Raw genomic sequence first — 22,114 nt, 5'->3', positions numbered from 1 at the left:
GTGAGTGTGTGAGTGAATGAGTGGGTGGGTGAGTGAATGAGTGGGTGGGTGAGTGAATGAGTGGGTGAGTGAGTGAATGAGTGGGTGGGTGAATGAATGAGTGGGTGTGTGAGTGAATGAGTGGGTGTGTGAGTGAATGAGTGGGTGTGTGAGTGAATGAGTGTGTGAGTGAATGAGTGCGTGAGTGAATGCATGTGAGTGAATGAGTGAATTAGTGGGTGTGTGAATGAATGAGTGAATTAGTGGGTGTGTGAGTGTGAATGAATGAGTGAATGAGTGGGTGTGTGAGTGAATGAGTGAGTGAATGCGTTTGAGTGAATGAGTGAATGAATGAGTGTGAATGAATGAGTGAATGAGTGAGTGAATGAGTCAATGAATGAGTGGGTGAGGCCCAGCACCAGTTGTTCAGATACTCACTGCTGCTGCTACCACACTGAATGGTGATGGGGTAGTGGTGATGGTGATTGGGTAGTGGTGATGGTGATGGGGTGGTGGTGATGGGGTAGTGGTGATGGGGTGGTGGTGATGGGGTAGTGGTGATGGTGATGGGGTGGTGGTGATGGGGTGGTGGTGATGGTGATGGGGTGGTGGTGATGGGGTAGTGGTGATGGTGATGGGGTGGTGGTGATGGGGTAGTGGTGATGGTGATGGGGTGGTGGTGATGGGGTAGTGGTGATGGTGATGGGGTAGTGGTGATGGGGTAATGGTGATGTTGATGGGGTGGTGGTGATGGGCTGGTGGTGATGGTGATGGTGTGGTGGTGATGGTGATGGTGGTGATGGTGCTGGGGTGGTGGTGATGGGATAGTGGTGATGTTGATGGGGTGGTGGTGATGGGGTGGTGGTGATGTTGATGGGTGGTGGTGATGTTGATGGGGTGGTGGTGATGGTGTGGTGGTGATGTTGATAGGGTGGTGGTGATGGGGTGATGTTGATGGGGTGGTGGTGATGGTAAATGGGGTAGTGGTGATGTGGTGATGGGGTGGTGGTAGTGGTGATGGTGGTAGTGGGGATGATGTTGGTGGTGGTAGTGGTGATGATGATGGTGGTGGTAGTGGTGATGGTGGTGGTATTGGTGATGGTGGTGGTATTGGTGATGGTGGTGGTGGTAGTGGTGATGGTGGTGGTGGTAGTGGTGATGATGGTGGTAGTGGTGATGGTGGTGGTAGTGGTGATGGTGGTGGTAGTGGTGATGATGGTGGTGGTAGTGGTGATGGTGGTAGTGATGATGGTGGTGTGATGGTGGTGGTAGTGGTGATGATGGTGGTGGTAGTGGTGATAGTGATGATGATGGTGGTAGTAGTGATGATGATGGTGGTGGTGATGATGATGGTGGTAGTGGTGATGATGGTGGTGATGATAATGATGGTGGTAGTGGTGGTGGTGGTAGTGGTGATGATGGTGGTGGTAGTGGTGATGGTGGTAGTGGTGATGGTAGTGGTGGTGATGGTGGTAGTGGTGATGATGATGGTGGTGGTAGTGGTGATGGTGGTAGTGGTGATGTTAGTGGTGATGGTGGTGGTAGTGGTGATGGTGGTGGTAGTGGTGGTAATGGTGATGATGATGGTGGTGGTGATGATGGTGGTGGTGATGATGGTGGTGGTAGTGGTGATGGTGGTGGTAGTGGTGGTAGTGGTGGTGGTAGTGGTGATGATGGTGGTAGTGTTGATGGTGGTGATGATGATGGTGGTGGTGATGATGATGGTGGTGGTGGTGATGATGATGGTGGTGGTGGTGGTGGTGATGATGGTGGTGGTAGTGGTGATGGTAGTGGTGCTTGTGGTGATGGTAGTGGTGATGATGATGGTGGTGGTGGTAGTGATGATGGTGGTGGTAGTGGTGATGGTGGTAGTGGTGATGGTGGTGGTAGTGGTGATGGTGGTAGTGGTGATGATGGTGGTGGTAGTGGTGATGTGATGGTGGTGGTAGTGGCGATGGTGGTGGTGATGATGGTAGTGGTGATGATGGTGGTGATAGTGGTGATGATGGTGGTGATGATGGTGTTGGGGAGTGGTAGCGCAGTGATTAGCGCCTCACTGCACTGATCCTGGCAGTGACCCGAGTTTGAACTCTAATCACGAGCGGGAGCACCACGACCCCATCACCATCACACACCCTACCACCATCACGCCTTCACCATCACCACCCCCATCACCACCACCCCATCACCATCACCCACTACCCAATCACCATCACCACTACCCCATCCACCATCACCACTACCCCACCCCACCCACCACCACTACCCCATCACTATCACCACCACCCATCACCACCACCCCATAACCATCACCACCACCACTACTCCATCACCACCACCCCATCACCATCACCACCACCACTACTCCATCACCACCACCCCATCACCATCACCACTAATCCATCACCACCACCCCATCACCATCATCCACCACCCCATCACCATCACCACCACCCCATCACCATCACCACCATCCCATCACCATCACCACCACCACTACTCCATCACCATCACCACCACCCCATCACCACCACCCCATCACCATCACCACTACCCCATCACCATCACCACCACCCCATCACCATCACCACCACCCCATCACCACCACCCCATCACCACCACCATTACCCCATCACCACCACCCCATCACCACCACCCCATCACCATCACCACTAATCCATCACCACCACCCCATCACCATCACCACCACCCCATCACCATCACCACCACCCCATCACCATCACCACCATCCCATCACCATCACCACCACCACTACTCCATCACCATCACCACCACCCCATCAGCACCACCCCATCACCATCACCACTACCCCATCACCATCACCACCACCCCATCACCATCACCACCACCCCATCACCACCACCCCATCACCACCACCATTACCCCATCACCACCACCCCCATCACCACCACCCCATCACCATCAAGACTACCACCCCAACCCAACCACCACCATCACCCCCAACCCCACCACCAACACACCATATCACCACCACCACCACCACCCCTACCCCACCACCACCCCTAACCCCACCACCAACACACCATATCACCACCATCACCCCCAACCCCACCACCAACACACCATATCACCACCACCACCATCACCCCCAACCCCACCACCAACACACCATATCACCACCACCACCCCTACCCCCACCACCCCCTAACCCCACCACCAACACACCATATCACCACCATCACCCCCAACCCACCACCAACACACCATATCACCACCACCACCATCACCCCCAACCCTACCACCAACACACCATATCACCACCACCATAACACCATATCACCACCACCCCTAACCCCACCACCAACACACCATATCACCACCACCATAACACCATATCACCACCACCCCTAACCCCACCACCAACACACCATATCACCACCACCACCACCCCTACCCCACCACCAACACACCATATCACACCACCACCACCCCTACACCACCACCACCCCTAACCCCACCACCAAACACACCATATCACCACCACCCCAACCCCACACCAACACCACCACCACCACCCTACCCCACCACCAACACACCATATCACCACCACCACCACCCCTACACCACCACCACCCCTAACCCCACCACCAACACACCATATCACCACCACCCCTAACCCCACCACCAACACACCATTCACCACCACCACCACCCCTACCCCACCACCAACACACCATATCACCACTACCCCTAACCCCACCACCAACACACCATATCACCACCACCACCCCTACACCACCACCAACACACCATATCACCACCACCCCTAACCCCACCACCAACACACCATATCACCACCACCACCACCCCTAACCCCACCACCATAACACCATATCACCACCACCACCACCACCCCTACCCCACCAACACCACACCATATCACCACCACCACCCCCTACCCAACCAATAACACACCATATCACCACCACCATCACACCTAACCCCACCACCAACACACCATATCACCACCACCACCACCACCCCTACACCACCACCAACACACCATATCACCACCACCACCACCACCACCCCTACACCACCACCAACACACCATATCACCACCACCACCACCCTAACCCCACCACCATAACACCATATCACCACCACCACCCCTACACCACCACCACCCCTAACCCCACCACCAACACACCATATCACCACCACCACTCCTACCCCCACCATACCACCACCCTAACACCACCACCACCACCCCTACCCCACCACCACCCCTACACCACCACCACCCCTAACCCCACCACCACCACCCCTAACCCCACCACCAACACACCATATCACCACCACCACCCCTAACCCCACCACCAACACACCATATCACCACCACCACCCCTAACCCCACCACCAACACACCATATCACCACCACCACCACCCCTACCCCACCACCAACACACCATATCACCACCACCACCACCCCTCCATGACTCAACTCGGTTCCCGTGCTTTCACAAGGTCGGCATTGCGCAACACCACATTCCCAGGTCATTGTGGATCTGTGTGGTGAGTCTGTGGGTGTCTGTGTGGTGAGTCTGTGGGTCTCTGTGTGGGTGAGTCTGTGGGTCTCTGTGTGGGTGAGTCTGTGGGTCTCTGTGTGGGTGAGTCTGTGTGTCTCTGTGTGGTGAGTCTGTGGGTCTCTGTGTGGTGAGTCTGTGGGTCTCTGTGTGGTGAGTCTGTGGGTCTCTGTGTGGTGAGTCTGTGGGTCTCTGTGTGGTGAGTCTGTGGGTCTCTGTGTGGTGAGTCTGTGGGTCTCTGTGTGGTGAGTCTGGGGTGTCTGTGTGGTGAGTCTGTGGGTTTCTGTGTGGTGAGTCTGTGGGTGTCTCTGTGTGGTGAGTCTGTGGGTCTCTGTGTGGTGAGTCTGTGGGTCTCTGTGATGTGAGTCTGTGGGTCTCTGTGTGGTGAGTCTGTGGGTCTCTGTGTGGTGAGTCTGTGAGTCTCTGTGTGGTGAGTCTGTGGGTCTCTATGTGGTGAGTCTGTGGGTCTCTGTGTGGTGAGTCTGTGAGTCTCTGTGTGGTGAGTCTGTGGGTCTCTGTGTGGTCAGTCTGTGGGTCTCTGTGTGGTCAGTCTGTGGGTTTCTGTGTGGTGAGTCTGTGGGTGTCTCTGTGTGGTGAGTCTGTGGGTCTCTGTGTGGTGAGTCTGTGGGTGTCTGTGTTGTGAGTCTGTGGGTCTCTGTGTGGTGAGTCTGGGGGTGTCTGTGTGGTGAGTCTGTGGGTCTCTGTGTGGTGAGTCTGTGGGTCTCTGTGTGGGTGAGTCTGTGGGTCTCTGTGTGGTGAGTCTGTGGGTCTCTGTGTGGTGAGTCTGTGGGTGTCTCTGTGTGGTGAGTCTGTGGGTGGCTCTGTGTGGTGAGTCTGTGGGTCTCTGTGTGGTGAGTCTGTGGGTGTCTGTGTGGTGAGTCTGTGGGTCTCTGTGTGGTGAGTCTGTGGGTGTCTGTGTGGTGAGTCTGTGGGTGTCTGTGTGGTGAGTCTGTGGGTCTCTGTGTGGTGAGTCTGTGGGTCTCTGTGTGGTGAGTCTGTGGGTCTCTGTGTGGTGAGTCTGTGGGTCTCTGTGTGTGGTGAGTCTGTGGGTCTCTGTGTGGTGAGTCTGTGGGTCTCTGTGTGGTGAGTCTGCAGGTCTCTGTGTGTGGTGAGTCTGTGGGTCTCTGTGTGGTGAGTCTGTGGGTCTCTGTGTGGTGAGTCTGTGGGTTTCTGTGTGGTGAGTCTGTGGGTCTCTGTGTGGTGAGTCTGTGGGTCTCTGTGTGGTGAGTCTGTGGGTCTCTGTGTGTGGTGAGTCTGTGGGTCTCTGTGTGGTGAGTCTGTGGGTCTCTGTGTGTGGTGAGTCTGTGGGTCTCTGTGTGGTGAGTCTGTGGGTCTCTGTGTGGTGAGTCTGTGACACCACCACCATCACCACCATCACCACGACCAGTTGCATCACCATCACCACCATCACCATCACCACCACCACCATCATCATCACCATCACCACCACCATCACCATCACCACCACTACCACCATCACCACCATCACCACCATCACCATCACCACCATCACCACCACCATCACCACCATCACCACCACCATCACCACCATCACCACCACCACCATTACCATCACCACTACCACCATCACCACTACCACAATCACCACTACCACCATCACCACCATCACCACGACAAATTGCATCACCACCATCATCATCACCACCATCACCACCACCATCATCACCACCACCATCATCATCACCATCACCACCACCATCACCACCATCATCACCACCATCACCATCACCACCATCATCATCATCACCATCACCACCACCATCACCACCATCATCACCACCACCATCACCACCATCACCACGACAAATTGCATCACCACCACCATCACCACCACCATCACCACCATCACCACGACAAATTGCATCACCACCACCATCACCACCACTATCACCACGCCGTAGGCCTCAGCGGCCATCTAGGCGACGTCTCCACCAGGCCACTGCTCACCACAACAACAACAACGACGACGACGACTGACGCCCATGGCCACCTGTTGTTGTTGTTGTTGCTGAGTTGTTGTTGTTGTTGTGTAAGGCGCTGGAGGTGACAGCTGTCACCACGAGACTCACCACCAACACGCGCGCCCTTTCAGCTGCCTCAAGCCACCCTCGTGCCTGCAGAGATCGGTGGGGGGCGGGGCGAGGCGGGGCGTGGTGACGTCAGCGCGTACCGTTGACCACGCCTCACTCCTCCTCCGTTGGGGTACGTTGTGACGTCAGCGCGTACCGTTGACCACGCTCCACTCCTACTCCGTTGGGGTACGTTGTGACGTCAGCGCGTACCGTTGACCACGCTCCACTCCTACTCCGTTGGGCAGCGTGGTGACGTCAGCGCGTACCGTTGACCACACACACACCCTCCGCCGTTGGGGTACGTTGAGCGGCGTGGTGACGTCAGCGCGTACCGTTGACCACGCCCCACCCCTCCTCCGTTGGGGTACGTTGAGCGGCGTGGTGACGTCAGCGCTTACCGTTGACCACGCCCACCCTCCCTCATTGGGTTACGTTGGGAGGAGTGGTTGAAGTGCCGACGTCAGCGCGTACGGTGACCCCCCCCCGCCATTGGGTTGGGAGGAGTGGTCGACGTGGTGGCGTCATCGCGTAGGACTGACACACCCCCCTCCTCCATAGGGTAGGGAGGCGTGGTCGGCGTAGTGACGTCACGCGCATGATGACGTAAGCGCGTAAGGTTGACCTCTCTCTCACCCCTCCATGGAGTTACGTTGGGAGGAGTGGTCGGCTTGATGACGTCAGCGCGTACGGGAGACCCCCCCCCCTCTCTTCCTTTGGGTTACGTGTTCCACGTAGATTGACTCCTCCCCTATTCCCTCATTGGGTTACGTGGGGAGGAGTGGTCGACGTCATTACGTCATGTGCGTCATGACGTCAGCTCGTACGGAGAGAGTCCTCCCTCGTCGGGTGACGTTTGGAGGAGTGGTCGACGTCATGACGTCATTGGCGGGGTGACGTCAGCGCGCACGGAGAGAGTCCTCCCTCATTGGGTTACGTGGGGAGGAGGGGTCGACGTCATTACGTCAGCTTGGGATGACGTCAGCGCGCACGGAGAGAGTCCTCCCTCGTGTTACGTTTGGAGGCAGCGGTCGACGTGGTTACGTTATGCGCGTGATGACGTCAGCGCGCACGGAGAGAGTCCTCCCTCCTGGTGGTACGTTGGGAGGCAGCGGTCGACGTGATTACGTCATGCGCGTGATGACGTCAGCGCGTACAGGGAAAGTCCTCCCTCGTGTTACGTTGGGAGGCAGCGACCGACGTGATTACGTCATGCGCGTGATGACGTCAGCGCGTACAGAGAAAGTCCTCCCTCGTGTTACGTTGGGAGTCAGCGACCGACGTGATTACGTCATGCGCGTGATGACGTCAGCGCGCGTGCGATTTAAGGCCGAGTCGACCTAGGGGTGGGCGAGGCCGCTGTCACCGGTGTCACTGGCACCACGGCGCCTGTGCCAGGCTAGGTGCACTTGGAGGTCACGTGACGGACCCTGCATGTGCCACGGGTTGTACTGCTGTGCCAGGCTAGGTGCACTTGAAGGTCACGTGACAGACCCTGCAGGTGCCATGGCTTGTACTGCTGTGCCAGGCTAGGTGCACTTGAAGGTCACGTGACAGACCCTGCAGGTGCCATGGCTTGTACTGCTGTGCCAGGCTAGGTGCACTTGGAGGTCACGTGACAGACCCTGCAGGTGCCATGGCTTGTACTGCTGTGCCAGGCTAGGTGCACTTGGAGGTCACGTGACAGACCCTGCAGGTGCCATGGGTTGACTGCTGTGCCAGGCTAGGTGCACTTGAAGGTCACGTGACAGACCCTGCAGGTGCCATGGGTTGTACTGCTGTGCCAGGCTAGGTGCACTTGGAGGTCACGTGACGGACCCTGCAGGTGCCACATGGGTTGACTGCTGTGCCAGGCTAGGTGCACTTGGAGGTCACGTGCCAGCCCCTGCAGGTGCCATGGGTTGACTGCTGTGCCAGGCTACGTGCAGGAGGAGGTCACGTGACAGACCCAGCAAGTGCCATGGGTTGTACTGCTGTGCCAGGCTAGGTGCACTTGGAGGTCACGTGACGGACCCTGCAGGTGCCATGGGTTGTACTGCTGTGCCAGGCTAGGTGCAAGAGGAGGAGGTCACGTGACAGACCCAGCAAGTGCCATGGGTTGACTGCTGTGCCAGGCTAGGTGCAGGAGGAGGTCACGTGACAGACCCAGCAGGTGCCATGGGTTGTACTGCTGTACCAGGCTAGGTGCAGGAGTAGGAGGTCACGTGCCAGCCCCTACAGGTGCCATGGGTTGTACTGCTGTACCAGGCTAGGTGCAGGAGTAGGAGGTCACGTGCCAGCCCCTACAGGTGCCATGGGTTGTACTGCTGTACCAGGCTAGGTGCAGGAGTAGGAGGTCACGTGACAGACCCTGCAGGTGCCATGGGTTGACCGGTAGATGCACCGCACCAGGCTCTAGCCCCTACTGTGCCAACTCGCCGTAGTTTTATCCGCCCGACGCTCCGCTCGCTGTTGTGAGCGTCGCTCCTCCGCTCCTCGCGCTGTCGACGTGCCCGGCGGCGCCCCGCAAGGTGCACCTAGCCTGGCACAAAAGCCCGGCACGAGCCTCCTCCACCTCCACAGAGGCCGACCTTGACACCGCGAGTAGCGGTCATTGGCTCCACGCACCAAAGATCCCCCGTGTAGCCTCTCACAGACCGCAGGGGCAAGTGCCGTTAGCGAAGTAGGAGCAGCAGCAGCAACAGCAGCAGTGCCCACCACCGCTCCCCACACACACACAGTGTGCTAACCACTGCACCACCGCTCCCCACACACACACAGTGTGCTAACCACTGCACCACCGCTCCCCACACACACACACAGTGCGCTAACCACTGCACCACCGCTCCCCAAAGCCACACACACAGTGTGCTAACCAATGCACCACCGCTCCCCACACACACACACAGTGTGCTAACCACTGCACCACCGCTCCCCACACACACAGTGCGCTAACCACTGCACCACCGCTCCCCACACACACACACAGTGCGCTAACCACTGCACCACCGCTCCCCACACACACACACACAGTGCGCTAACCACTGCACCACCGCTCCCCACACACACACAAAGTGCGCTAACCACTGCACCACCGCTCCCCACACACACACAGTGCGCTAACCACTGCACCACCGCTCCCCAAAGCCACACACACAGTGTGCTAACCAATGAACCACAGCTCCCCACACACACACAGTGTGCTAACCACTGCACCACCGCTCCCCACTCACACACACACAGTGCGCTAACCACTGCACCACCGTTCCCCACACACACAGCGCGCTAACCACTGCACCACCACTCCCCACACACACACACAGTGCGCTAACCACTGCACCACCACTCCCCACACACACAGTGCGCTAACCGCTGCACCACCGCTCCCCATAGCCACACACACAATGCGCTAACCGTTGCACCACCGCTCCCCATAGCCACACACACAGTGCGCTAACCACTGCACCACCACTCCCCACAGTGCGCTAACCACTGCACCACCGCTCCCCACACACACACACAGCGCGCTAACCGCTGCACCACCGCTCCCCCCCCCACACACACAGTGCGCTAACCACTGCACCACCGCTCCCCACACACACACACAGTGCGCTAACCACTGCACCACCGCTCCACACACACACAGTGCGCTAACCACTGCACCACCACTCCCCACAGTGCGCTAACCACTGCACCACCGCTCCCCACACACACACACAGCGCGCTAACCGCTGCACCACCGCTCCACACACACAGTGCGCTAACCGCTGCACCACCGCTCCCCCCCCCACACACACAGTGCGCTAACCACTGCACCACCGCTCCCCACACACACACACAGTGCGCTAACCACTGCACCACCGCTCCACACACACACACACAGTGCGCTAACCACTGCACCACCGCTCCACACACACAGTGCGCTAACCACTGCACCACCGCTCCCCACACTCACAGTCCAACACAAAGACGCGTATGATGGGTATACTGTATAGGACTGTATTTCAGAGTTTCTGGCCATATTATTATAAAGTTTATGGGCAGTGCTGAGTCTATGGGTAGCAGTGTTGAGTCTATGGGTGGCAGTGTTGAGTCTATGGGTGGCAGTGTTGAGTCTATGGGTGGCAGTGTTGAGTCTATGGGTAGCAGTGCTGAGTCTATGGGTGGCAGTGTTGAGTCTATGGGTAGCAGTGCTGAGTCTATGGGTGGCAGTGCTGAGTCTATGGGTGGCAGTGTTGAGTCTATGGGTGGCAGTGTTGAGTCTATGGGTGGCAGTGCTGAGTCTATGGGTGACAGTGCTGAGTCTACGGGTGGCAGTGTTGAGTCTATGGGTGGCAGTGTTGAGTCTACGGGTGGCAGTGCTGAGTCTATGGGTGACAGTGTTGAGTCTATGGGTAGCAGTGTTGAGTCTATGGGTGGCAGTGTTGAGTCTACGGGTGGCAGTGTTGAGTCTATGGGTGGCAGTGTTGAGTCTATGGGTAGCAGTGTTGAGTCTATGGGTGACAGTGCTGAGTCTATGGGTGACAGTGCTGAGTCTATGGGTAGCAGTGCTGAGTCTATGGGTGGCAGTGCTGAGTCTATGGGTAGCAGTGTTGAGTCAATGGGCAGTGCTGAGTCTATGGGTGGCAGTGCTGAGTCTACGGGTAGCAGTGTTGAGTCTATAGGTGGCAGTGTTGAGTCTATGGGTGACAGTGTTGAGTCTACGGGTGGCAGTGTTGAGTCTATGGGTAGCAGTGCTGAGTCTATGGGTGGCAGTGTTGAGTCTATGGGTAGCAGTGCTGAGTCTATGGGTGGCAGTGCTGAGTCTATGGGTGGCAGTGCTGAGTCTATGGGTGGCAGTGTTGAGTCTATGGGTGGCAGTGTTGAGTCTATGGGTGGCAGTGTTGAGTCTATAGGTGGCAGTGTTGAGTCTATGGGTGGCAGTGCTGAGTCTATGGGTGGCAGTGTTGAGTCTATGGGTGGGAGTGCTGAGTCTACGGGTGGCAGTGTTGAGTCTATGGGTGGCAGTGTTGAGTCTATGGGTGGCAGTGTTGAGTCTACGGGTGGCAGTGCTGAGTCTATGGGTGGCAGTGTTGAGTCTATGGGTAGCAGTGTTGAGTCTATGGGTGGCAGTGTTGAGTCTATGGGTGTCAGTGTTGAGTCTATGGGTAGCAGTGCTGAGTCTATGGGTGGCAGTGTTGAGTCTATAGGTGGCAGTGCTGAGTCTATGGGTGGCAGTGCTGAGTCTATGGGTGACAGTGCTGAGTCTATGGGTGGCAGTGCTGAGTCTACGGGTGACAGTGCTGAGTCTATGGGTGGCAGTGCTGAGTCTATGGGTGGCAGTGTTGAGTCTATGGGTAGCAGTGTTGAGTCTATGGGTGACAGTGCTGAGTCTATGGGTGACAGTGCTGAGTCTCTGGGTGACAGTGTTGAGTCTATGGGTGGCAGTGCTGAGTCTATGGGTGGCAGTGCTGAGTCTATGGGTGGCAGTGCTGAGTCAATGGGTGGCAGTGCTGAGTCTATGGGTGGCAGTGCAGAGTCTGGCGTCGTGTGGTGGAGGGCTTCAGTACAAACCCATAATGACATTGTACCCAAAAACAACATGAACGCGCTCATAATCGAAGCACCATTAACAACAAATATAAATCATCATCATCATGATCATCACCGTCTCTGCGTAGGGAAACCCGATGGGACCCACCCACACACCCCCACACTCGATGGGGACTTCTATTCTGGTAGGGAGGTCCCATTCCAGGGCAGGGAGGGGGGCCCACGATAAGAGACAGGGGGGGGGGGAGACCCCCACATCAACAGGGGACTTTTATTCTGGCAGGGGGGCGGGCGGTCTCTCTACCAATCAGGGCAGAGGGAGACGCCCACATTAACAGGAGACTTTTATTCTGGCAGGGGGGCGGGCGGTCTCTCTACCAATCAGGGCAGAGGGAGACGCCCACATCAACGGGGGACTTTTATTCTGGCAGGGGGGCGGGCGGTCTCTCTACCAATCAGGGCAGAGGGAGACGCCCACATCAACAGGAGACTTTTATTCTGGCAGGGGGGCGGGCGGTCTCTCTACCAATCAGGGCAGAGGGAGACGCCCACATCAACAGGGGACTTTTATTCTGGCAGGGGGGCGGGCGGTCTCTCTACCAATCAGGGCAGAGGGAGACGCCCACATCAACAAGGGACTTTTATTCTGGCAGGGAGGCGGGCGGTCTCTCTACCAATCAGGGCAGAGGGAGACCCCCCACATCAACAGGGGACTTTTATTCTGGCAGGGGGGCGGGCGGTCTCTCTACCAATCAGGGCAGAGGAAGACGCCCACATCAACAGGGGACTTTAATTCTGGCAGGGGAGGGGGCGGTCTCTCTACCAATCAGGGCAGAGGGAGACGCCCACATCAACAGGGGACTTTAATTCTGGCAGGGGGGCGGGCGGTCTCTCTACCAATCAGGGCAGAGGGAAACGCCCACATCAACAGGGGACTTTTATTCTGGCAGGGGGGCGGGCGGTCTCTCTACCAATCAGGGCAGAGGGAGACGCCCACATCAACAGGGGACTTTTATTCTGGCAGGGGAGGGGGGGGCGGTCTCTCTACCAATCAGGGCAGAGGGAGACGCCCACATCAACAGGGGACTTTAATTCTGGCAGGGGAGGGGGCGGTCTCTCTACCAATCAGGGCAGAGGGAGACGCCCACATCAACAGGGGACTTTAATTCTGGCGGGGGGGGAGGGCGGTCTCTCTACCAATCAGGGCAGAGGGAGACGCCCACATCAACAGGGGACTTTTATTCTGGCAGGGAGGCGGGCGGTCTCTCTACCAATCAGGGCAGAGGGAGACGCCCACATCAACAGGGGACTTTTATTCTGGCAGGGGGGGGGGCGGTCTCTCTACCAATCAGGGCAGAGGGAGACCCCACATCAAAATAAAAGTCACACCCCCTCCACACCCCCCCACACACCCCCCACACTCCCCCCACACTCCCCCCCCACACCCCCCCACACTCCCCCCACACTCCCCCCACACCCCCCCCACCTCCCCAACGACAACAACAACAACAACTTCAAGGTTATAACTCAGGGATTAACAGTGAGTAGGTGAGTGACAGTGAGTAGGTGAGTGAGGAGGTGGGTGACAGTGAGTAGGTGAGTGACAGTGAGTAGGTGAGTGGGTGACAGTGAGTAGGTGAGTGACAGTGAGTAGGTGAGTGAGGAGGTGGGTGAGTAGGTGAGTGGGTGAGTGAGTGACAGTGAGTAGGTGAGTGAGTAGGTGAGTGAGTGACAGTGAGTAGGTGAGTGAGTAGGTGAGTGACAGTGAGTAGGTGAGTGACAGTGAGTAGGTGAGTGAGGAGGTGGGTGAGTAGGTGAGTGGGTGAGTGAGTGACAGTGAGTAGGTGACTGAGTAGGTGAGTGGGTGACAGTGAGTAGGTGAGTGAGTAGGTGAGTGAGTGACAGTGAGTAAGTGAGTGAGTAGGTGGGTGGGTGTCAGTGAGTAGGTGAGTGAGTAGGTGGGTGAGTAGGTGAGTGGGTGAGTGAGTGACAGTGAGTAGGTGAGTGAGTAGGTGAGTGAGTGACAGTGAGTAAGTGAGTGAGTAGGTGGGTGAGTAGGTGAGTGGGTGAGTGAGTGACAGTGAGTAGGTGAGTGAGTAGGTGAGTGGGTGACAGTGAGTAGGTGAGTGAGTAGGTGGGTGAGTGACAGTGAGTAAGTGAGTGAGTAGGTGGGTGGGTGTCAGTGAGTAGGTGAGTGAGTAGGTGGGTGAGTAGGTGAGTGACAGTGAGTAGGTGGGTGAGTAGGTGAGTGGGTGAGTGAGTGACAGTGAGTAGGTGAGTGAGTAGGTGGGTGGGTGTCAGTGAGTAGGTGAGTGAGTAGGTGGGTGAGTAGGTGAGTGGGTGAGTGAGTGACAGTGAGTAGGTGAGTGAGTAGGTGAGTGAGTGACAGTGAGTAGGTGAGTGAGGAGGTGGGTGAGTAGGTGAGTGGGTGAGTGAGTGACAGTGAGTAGGTGACTGAGTAGGTGAGTGGGTGACAGTGAGTAGGTGAGTGAGTAGGTGGGTGAGTGACAGTGAGTAAGTGAGTGAGTAGGTGGGTGAGGAGGTGGGTGAGTAGGTGAGTGGGTGAGTGAGTAGGTGAGTGAGTGACAGTGAGTAAGTGAGTGAGTAGGTGGGTGGGTGTCAGTGAGTAGGTGAGTGAGTAGGTGGGTGAGTAGGTGAGTGGGTGAGTGAGTGACAGTGAGTAGGTGAGTGAGTAGATGAGTGGGTGACAGTGAGTAGGTGAGTGACAGTGAGTAGGTGAGTGGGTAGGTGGGTGAGTAGGTGAGTGGGTGAGTGAATGACAGTGAGTAGGTGAGTGAGTGGGTGAGTGAGTGACAGTGAGTAGGTGAGTGAGTGACAGTGAGTAGGTGAGTGAGTAGGTGAGTGGGTGACAGTGAGTAGGTGAGTGACAGTGAGTAGGTGGGTGAGTAGGTGAGTGGGTGAGTGAATGACAGTGAGTAGGTGAGTGAGTGGGTGAGTGGGTGACAGTGAGTAGGTGAGTGACAGTGAGTAGGTGAGTGAGTAGGTGGGTGAGTAGGTGAGTGGGTGAGTGAATGACAGTGAGTAGGTGAGTGAGTGGGTGAGTGAGTGACAGTGAGTAGGTGAGTGAGTGACAGTGAGTAGGTGAGTGGTAGGTGAGTGGGTAGGTGAGTGGGTAGGTGAGTGGTAGGTGAGTGGGTGAGTGGTAGGTGAGTGGGTGAGTGAGTGGTAGGTGAGTGGGTGAGTGGGTGAGTGGGTGAGTGGTTGGTCAGTGGTAGGTGAGTGGGTGAGTGGTAGGTGAGTGGTAGGTGAGTGGTAGGTGAGTAGGTGAGTGGGTGAGTGGTAGGTGAGTGGATGAGTGGTAGGTGAGTGATAGGTGAGTGATAGGTGAGTAGGTGAGTGGTAGGTGAGTGGTAGGTGAGTGGTAGGTGAGTAATAGGTGAGTATGTGAGTGTTAGGTGAGTCTTAGGTAAGTGGTAGGTGAGTGGTAGGTGAGTGGTAGATGAGTGTTAGGTGAGTGCTAGGTGAGTGGTAGGTGAGTGGTAGGTGAGTGGTAGGTGAGTGGTAGGTGAGTGCGTGAGTGGTAGGTGAGTGGTAGGTGAGTAGATGAGTGGTAGGTGAGTGGTAGGTGAGTGGTAGGTGAGTGGTAGGTGAATAATTGGTGAGTATGTGAGTGTTAGGTGAGTGGTAGGTGAGTGGTAGGTGAGTATGTGAGTGGTAGGTGAGTGGTAGGTGAGTGTTAGGTGAGTGGTAGGTGAGTGTTAGGTGAGTGGTAGGTGAGTAATAGGTGAGTATGTGAGTGGTAGGTGAGTGGTAGGTAAGTGTTAGGTGAGTGTTAGGTGAGTGTTAGGTGAGTGGATGAGTGGTAGGTGAGTGTTAGGTGAGTGGTAGGTGAGTAATAGGTGAGTATGTGAGTGGTAGGTGAGTGGTAGGTGAGTGTTAGGTGAGTGGTAGGTGAGTGTTAGGTGAGTGTTAGGTGAGTGGTAGGTGAGTGTTAGGTGAGTGGATGAGTGTTAGGTGAGTGGTAGGTGAGTGGTAGGTGAGTGTTAGGTGAGTGTTAGGTGAGTGTTAGGTGAGTGGTAGTTGAGTGGTAGGTGAGTGTTAGGTGAGTGTTAGGTGAGTGGTAGGTGAGTGGTAGGTGAGTGGTAGGTGAGTAATAGGTGAGTATGTGAGTGTTAGGTGAGTGGTAGGTGAGTGGTAGGTGAGTAATAGGTGAGTATGTGAGTGTTAGGTGAGTGTTAGGTGAGTGGTAGGTGAGTGTTAGGTGAGTGTTAGGTGAGTGTTAGGTGAGTGGTAGGTGAGTGGTAGGTGAGTGGTAGGTGAGTGGTAGGTGAGTGGTAGGTGAGTGGTAGGTGAGTGTCCTAGCAGTCTCCGCAGCTCCTTCCACAGGAGTTCTTCATGACTCCACAAAGTCCTGACGAGGCCATCGCCCCACATCGTGAGAACTTGTCCTTGCACAGTGCCGCTGTCAACATCAACAACATCAACAACAACATCAACAACATCAACAACATCATCAACAACAACAACATCAACAACAACAACATCAACAACAACATCAACAACAACAACATCAACAACAACATCAACAACATCATCATCAACAACATCAACAACAACAACATCAACAACATCAACAACATCATCAACAATATCAACAACAACAATATCAACAACATCAACAACATCAACAACAACATCAACAACAACAACATCAACAACATCAACAACAACAACATCAATAACAACATCAACAACAACATCAACAACAACATCAACATCATCAACAACATCATCAACAACATCAACAACAACAACATCAACAACATCAACAACAACTTAATCAACAACATCAACAACATCATCATCAACAACATCAACAACAACAATATCAACAACAATATCAACAACATAATCAAAAATAACATCAACAACATCAACAACATCAACAACAACATCAACAACATCAACAACATCATCAACAACAACATCAACAACATCAACAACAACATCAACAACAACATCAACAACAACATCAACAACAACATCAACAACAACAATATCAACAACATCAACAACAACAACATCAACAACATCAACAACAACAACATCAACAATATCAACAACATCAACAACATCATCAACAACATCAACATAATCAACAACAACAACATCAACAACATCAACAACATCATCAACAACAACATCAACAACATCAACAACAACATCATCAACAACATCAACAACAACATCAACAACAACATCATCAACAACATCAACATCAACAACATCAACAACATCAATAACATCAACAACAACATCAACATCAACAACAACATCAACAACATCAACAACAACAACATCAACAACATGAACAACAGCATCAACATCAACAACAACATCAACAACATCATCATCAACAACATCAACAACAACATCAACAACATCAACAGCAACATCAACAACAACATCAAAACATCAACAACAACATCAACAACATCAACAACAACATCAACAACAACATCAACAACATCAACATCATCAACAACAACATCAACAACATCAACAACAACATCAACAGCAACATCATCAACAACATCAACAACAGCAACATCAACAACATCAACAACAACAACCGCCATTCACCACTAAGCGGCGGTGATGTCACCACGACGCTTGTGCCAGGCTATGTGCACCCTGAGGCCACGTGAAGTGTCAAACGCCCGCTGGCAGGAGGTCACGGGGCAGACCCAGGTGCCACGGGTCGACTGACTGAGATGACTGGCTGATGCACCACCTGTGCCCCCTACTGTGCCAACCTGCTGTGCTTTAGCCACCCGGCGCACCGCTCATTGTTATGAGCGTCGCTCCTCTGCCCTCCGTTGTTGTTGGAGGGCGACTACCTCCAACTGCCCAGTAGCGTCCTTCACGAGCCTCCTGTACAGAGGCCGATCTTGACACCGCTGGTACCAGTCATCGGCAAGTCCACTCAGCTCCACGTCCTCCTGTACCACATCACTCCATCTCTTCTCTAGCCCGTGCCGCGCCCGCTTAGCCCCCTCAATCCGGCCGAACAAAAGCTGTTTCGGCATGCGGTGGCTGGGCATGCGGGCTACATGACCCAGCCATCGCAGCCTTGCCCGCCGGAGGAGCTCACCGATGGGACCTTGCCCAGATCTTTCAAGGATTTGTGAGCTCCTCACACAATCCAGTCTGGTTAAACCCACGATGGATCGTAGGCAGGCCAGCCTAAATGTTTATCACCGGCGAAGATGTTCCATTAGGGGGGTCCACGTTTCGCAAGCGTAGAGAAGGGAGGGAATGACCGTGGCTGAGAAGACCTGAAGCTTAGTGCGGAGCGACAGACCAGGTAGCTTCCACACAGCGTTACGCAAATGATGAAAAGATATTGCCGCTCGACTGATTCGGAGTGAGACCTCTGCTGTTAAAATGGAGCCGGTCCTAAGCACACTGCCCAGGTATGGGAAACTCTCCACTCTCTCCACAACTGCCCCATCACCGATTGGGAGTTGTGGGGGAGGAGTGTCCGATGGTACAAAATACCCAGGCAGGTGTTTAGTTTTGGTGGGACTGATGGTAAGGCCCCACCTCTTAGTGGCACGCTCCAGTCTCAGCAGCAGCGTCTCCAACTCCTCCTCTGAATGAGCAGCTATTACCAAATCATCAGCATACATAACGTGGTTGAGCGATAGGGAGCCATCCCTTGACCGCACCCGGGCATCGATCAGCCTCCCATTATATCTGTACCACATGGAGATTCCCCCAGTACAGCTATTGAAGGCTTCACGAACTACGTGGTCAAAATAGATGTTAAATAGTGTGGGAGCCAGAGGACATCCCTGTCGCACCCCAAGGTGTACAGGGAATGGCTCTGACTCCCGGCCACGTAGTTTTACCCGGGCCCGCTCACCATCATGAAGGTCCTTAATGATCGTCAGCAGAGGGTCAGGTACTCCAAAAGCACGAAGAACAACCCAGAGCCCAGGCCTACTGATGATATCATAGGCCTTGACCAGGTCAATAAAGCAGAGATGTAGGTCTTGTTGGAATTCCCTACACCTCTGCTGTAGCAGACGGACAGAAAATATGGCATCTGTGCAGGACCGCCATTTCCTGAAACCGCATTGGGGCTCCGCAAGCCTCTCCTCAGCGTGCCTGGCAAGGCGATGTTGAATAATCTTTGCCAGGACCTTTCCCGGCACACTGAGGAGTGAGATGCCCCTGTAGTTGTTACAGTCTGTGCGGTCCCCCTTCTTAAAGAGGGGGACCACCAGGGCATCCTTTCAATCCTGCGGAACCCGTCCAGTGGTCCAGACTGTTGTTATGATGTCATATAGGGCAGTCTGTGCACAAACGCCACCCTCCCTCAGCATTTCGCTTGGGAGATCATCTCTGCCCGGTGCCTTTTCTGGTCTCAGACTCTGGATCGCCTTCAGTACTTCCTCAATGGATGGCACCTCAGCCAGCCACTCACAGGGGGTGACTTCTTCCAATATTTGAGGCACCGCAGCCTCAGCAGGGTCATCCTCACTTTGTGCCACGATGTTTTCCAGGCTGAGGGATTTTCCCTCCCCCAGGACCTCACAGAAATGCTCAGCAAATCTGCAAACCTGTTCCTGGGGGTCGGAGATTGGATCACCGTTTTCTCCCCTAATGATGGTAATAGGTGTGGCGCTGCAGGTTACTTTTTTGATGGAGTTAAATGGAGATTTGTGATCACGGGCCACTGAGGCAGACTCCATCTCCTCAGCAACCCGCGACCACCACCTATCCTTGCAGCACCTCACGGCTCTCCGAACCTCCGAGCGAAGGCTGCGGTAAGCCTCCTCATTCTCTGACGTGGGATTCTGTAGCCGATGACAGTGGGCCTGTCGCTTTTTCTCAACTATCCTGAACACCTCCTCTGTCAGCCACTGTCTCTGGGGAGGTCTGGACCGCGTACCCAAAGCAGCCATTGCAGCTGCATGAGTCAAAGTCCTAAACCTCGCCTATTTACCCTCGACATCAGGAGGAGTCGGGGACCATGCCAATCCCAGCCGCAAGCGATGATGAAATTCTCGCTTGCAACTTTCATCAGATAACTGAGACCAGGCCACTTTAGGTTGGAATGGGGTCCTGGGTGTACACCCACCACCGGAGTGGAAGAATGGCAGGCGCATCTTACAGATGACTAGTCGATGGTCAGAGGGCAGATCAGCTCAACAACAACAAACACATCATCAACAACATCATCGTCAACATCAACAACATCATCAATAACATCAACAACAGCATCATCAGTTGAGTGTGTAAGGGTGAGTGAGTGTGTGAGTGAGTGGGTGAGTGAGTGAGTGAGTGGTGAGTGAGTGGGTGAGTGAGTGAGTGAGTCAGTCATTGAGTGGGTGAGTGAGTGGTGAGTGAATGGTGAGTGAGTGAGTGGGTGAGTGAGTGGTGAGTGAGTGGTGAGTGAGTGAGTAAGTGAGTGAGTGGGTGAGTGAGTGAAAGAGTGGGTGAGTGAGTGAGTGGGTGAGTGAGTGGGTGAGTGAGTGGTGAGTGAGTGGTGAGCGAGTGTTGAGTGAGTGAGTGATGAGTGAATGAGTGGTGAGTGAGTGGTGAGTGAGTGAATGGGTGAGTGGGTGAGTGAGTGGTGAGTGAGTGAGTGAGTGGTGAGTGAGTGGTGAGCAATTGGTGAGTAATTGGTGAGTGACTGGGAGAGTGAGTGGTAAGTGAGTGGTGAGTGAGTGGTGAGTGAGTGGTGAGTAATTGGTGAGTGGGTGGTGAGTGAGTGGTGAGTGAGTGAATAATGAGTGAGTGGTGAGTAATTCGTGAGTGAGTGATGAGTGAGTGGTGAGTAATTGGTGAGTGAGTGGGTGAGTTAGTGAGTGGTTAGCGAGTGAGTGGTGAGTGAGTGAGTGAGTGGGTGAGTGGGTGAATGAGTGAGTGGTGAGTGAGTGGTGAGTGGTGAGTGAGTGGTGAGTTATTGGTGAGTGAGTGGTGAGCGAGTGGGTGGTGAGTGAGTGGTGAGTGAGTGAGTGGTGAGTGAGTGCTGAGTAATTGGTGAGCGACTGGGTGAGTGAGTGGTGAGTGAGTGGTGAGTGAGTGGTGAGTAATTGGTGAGTGGGTGGTGAGTGCGTGGTGAGTGAGTGAGTAATGAGTGAGTGGTGAGTAATTGGTGAATGATTCGTGAGTGAGTGATGAGTGAGTGGTGAGTAATTGGTGAGTGAGTGGGTGAATTAGTGAGTGGTTAGCGAGTAAGTGGTGAGTGAGTGGTGAGTGAGTGGTGAGTAATCGGTGAGTGAGTGAGCGGGTGAGTAATTGGTGAGTGGATGAGTGAGTGGTGAATAATTAGTGAGAAATTGGTGAGTGGGTGAGTGAGTGGGTGAGTAATTGGTGAGTGGGTGAGTGAGTGGGTGAGTGAGTGGGTGAGTAACTGGTGAGCGGGTGAGTGAGTGGGTGAGAGAGTGGGTGAGTGAGTGGTGAGTAAGTGGTGAGTGAGTGGTGAGTAATTGGTGAGTAATTGGTGTGAGTGGTCAGTGAGTGGTGCGTTATTGGTGAGTAATTGGTGAGTGAGTAGGTGAGTGAGTGAGTGGGTGAGTAATTGGTGAGTGGGTGAGTGAGAGGGTGAGTGAGTGGTTGAGTGAGTGATGAGTGATTGGTGAGAATTGGTGAGTGAGTGGGTGAGTGAGTGAGTGAGTGGGTGAGTAATTTGTGAGTGGGTGAGTGAGAGGGTGAGTGAGTGGGTGAGTAAGTGATGAGTAATTGGTGAGAATTGGTGAGTGAGTGGGTGAGTGAGTAATTGGTGAGTGGGTGAGTGAGTGGTGAGCAAGTGGTGAGTGAGTGGTGAGAAATTGGTGAGTAATTGGTGTGTGGGTGGTGAGTGGTGAGAAATTGGTGAGTGAGTGGATGAGTGAGTGGTGAGTAATTGGTGAGAAATTGGTGAGTGAGTGGGTGAGTGAGTGAGTGAGAAATTGGTGAGTGGGTAAGTGAGTGGGTGAGTGAGTGGGTGA

General features: G+C 54.4%; 2 protein-coding genes across 7 annotated transcripts in view; both read right to left on the bottom strand.

The window, feature by feature from the left end:
- Positions 1–6,763, bottom strand: part of LOC116937017 (transferrin receptor protein 2-like) — a 79,002-nt gene extending 72,239 nt beyond the window's left edge. For 3 of the 6 annotated variants that reach the window (XM_076058490.1, XM_076058495.1, XM_076058494.1), the window contains exon 1: positions 6,639–6,741. The gene's annotated coding sequence lies outside the window, so the exon portion shown is untranslated. Of the gene's footprint in view, positions 1–6,519 lie in introns of all 6 variants that reach the window. The other 3 variants (XM_076058493.1, XM_076058492.1, XM_076058491.1) reach the window with 3 other exon arrangements.
- Positions 6,764–15,614: 8,851 nt separating this feature from the next.
- LOC116937188 (microfibrillar-associated protein 2-like) overlaps positions 15,615–22,114 on the bottom strand; it is a 36,286-nt gene continuing 29,786 nt past the window's right edge. The window contains exon 9 of the mRNA XM_076058496.1: positions 15,615–16,572. Coding sequence (XP_075914611.1) covers positions 16,469–16,572 — 104 coding nt within the window. The 3' untranslated portion in view covers positions 15,615–16,468. The remainder of the gene's footprint in view (positions 16,573–22,114) is intronic.

The sequence above is a fragment of the Petromyzon marinus genome (assembly GCF_048934315.1).
Source record: "Petromyzon marinus isolate PM22_M1 ecotype Great Lakes invasive population chromosome 75 unlocalized genomic scaffold, UKy_Petmar_22M1.pri1.0 chr75_unloc.5, whole genome shotgun sequence".
Taxonomy (NCBI): Eukaryota; Metazoa; Chordata; class Hyperoartia; order Petromyzontiformes; family Petromyzontidae; genus Petromyzon; species Petromyzon marinus.
The sequence above is the reverse complement of the archived record's forward strand: the minus strand, read 5'-3'. Positions and strand labels throughout refer to the sequence as shown.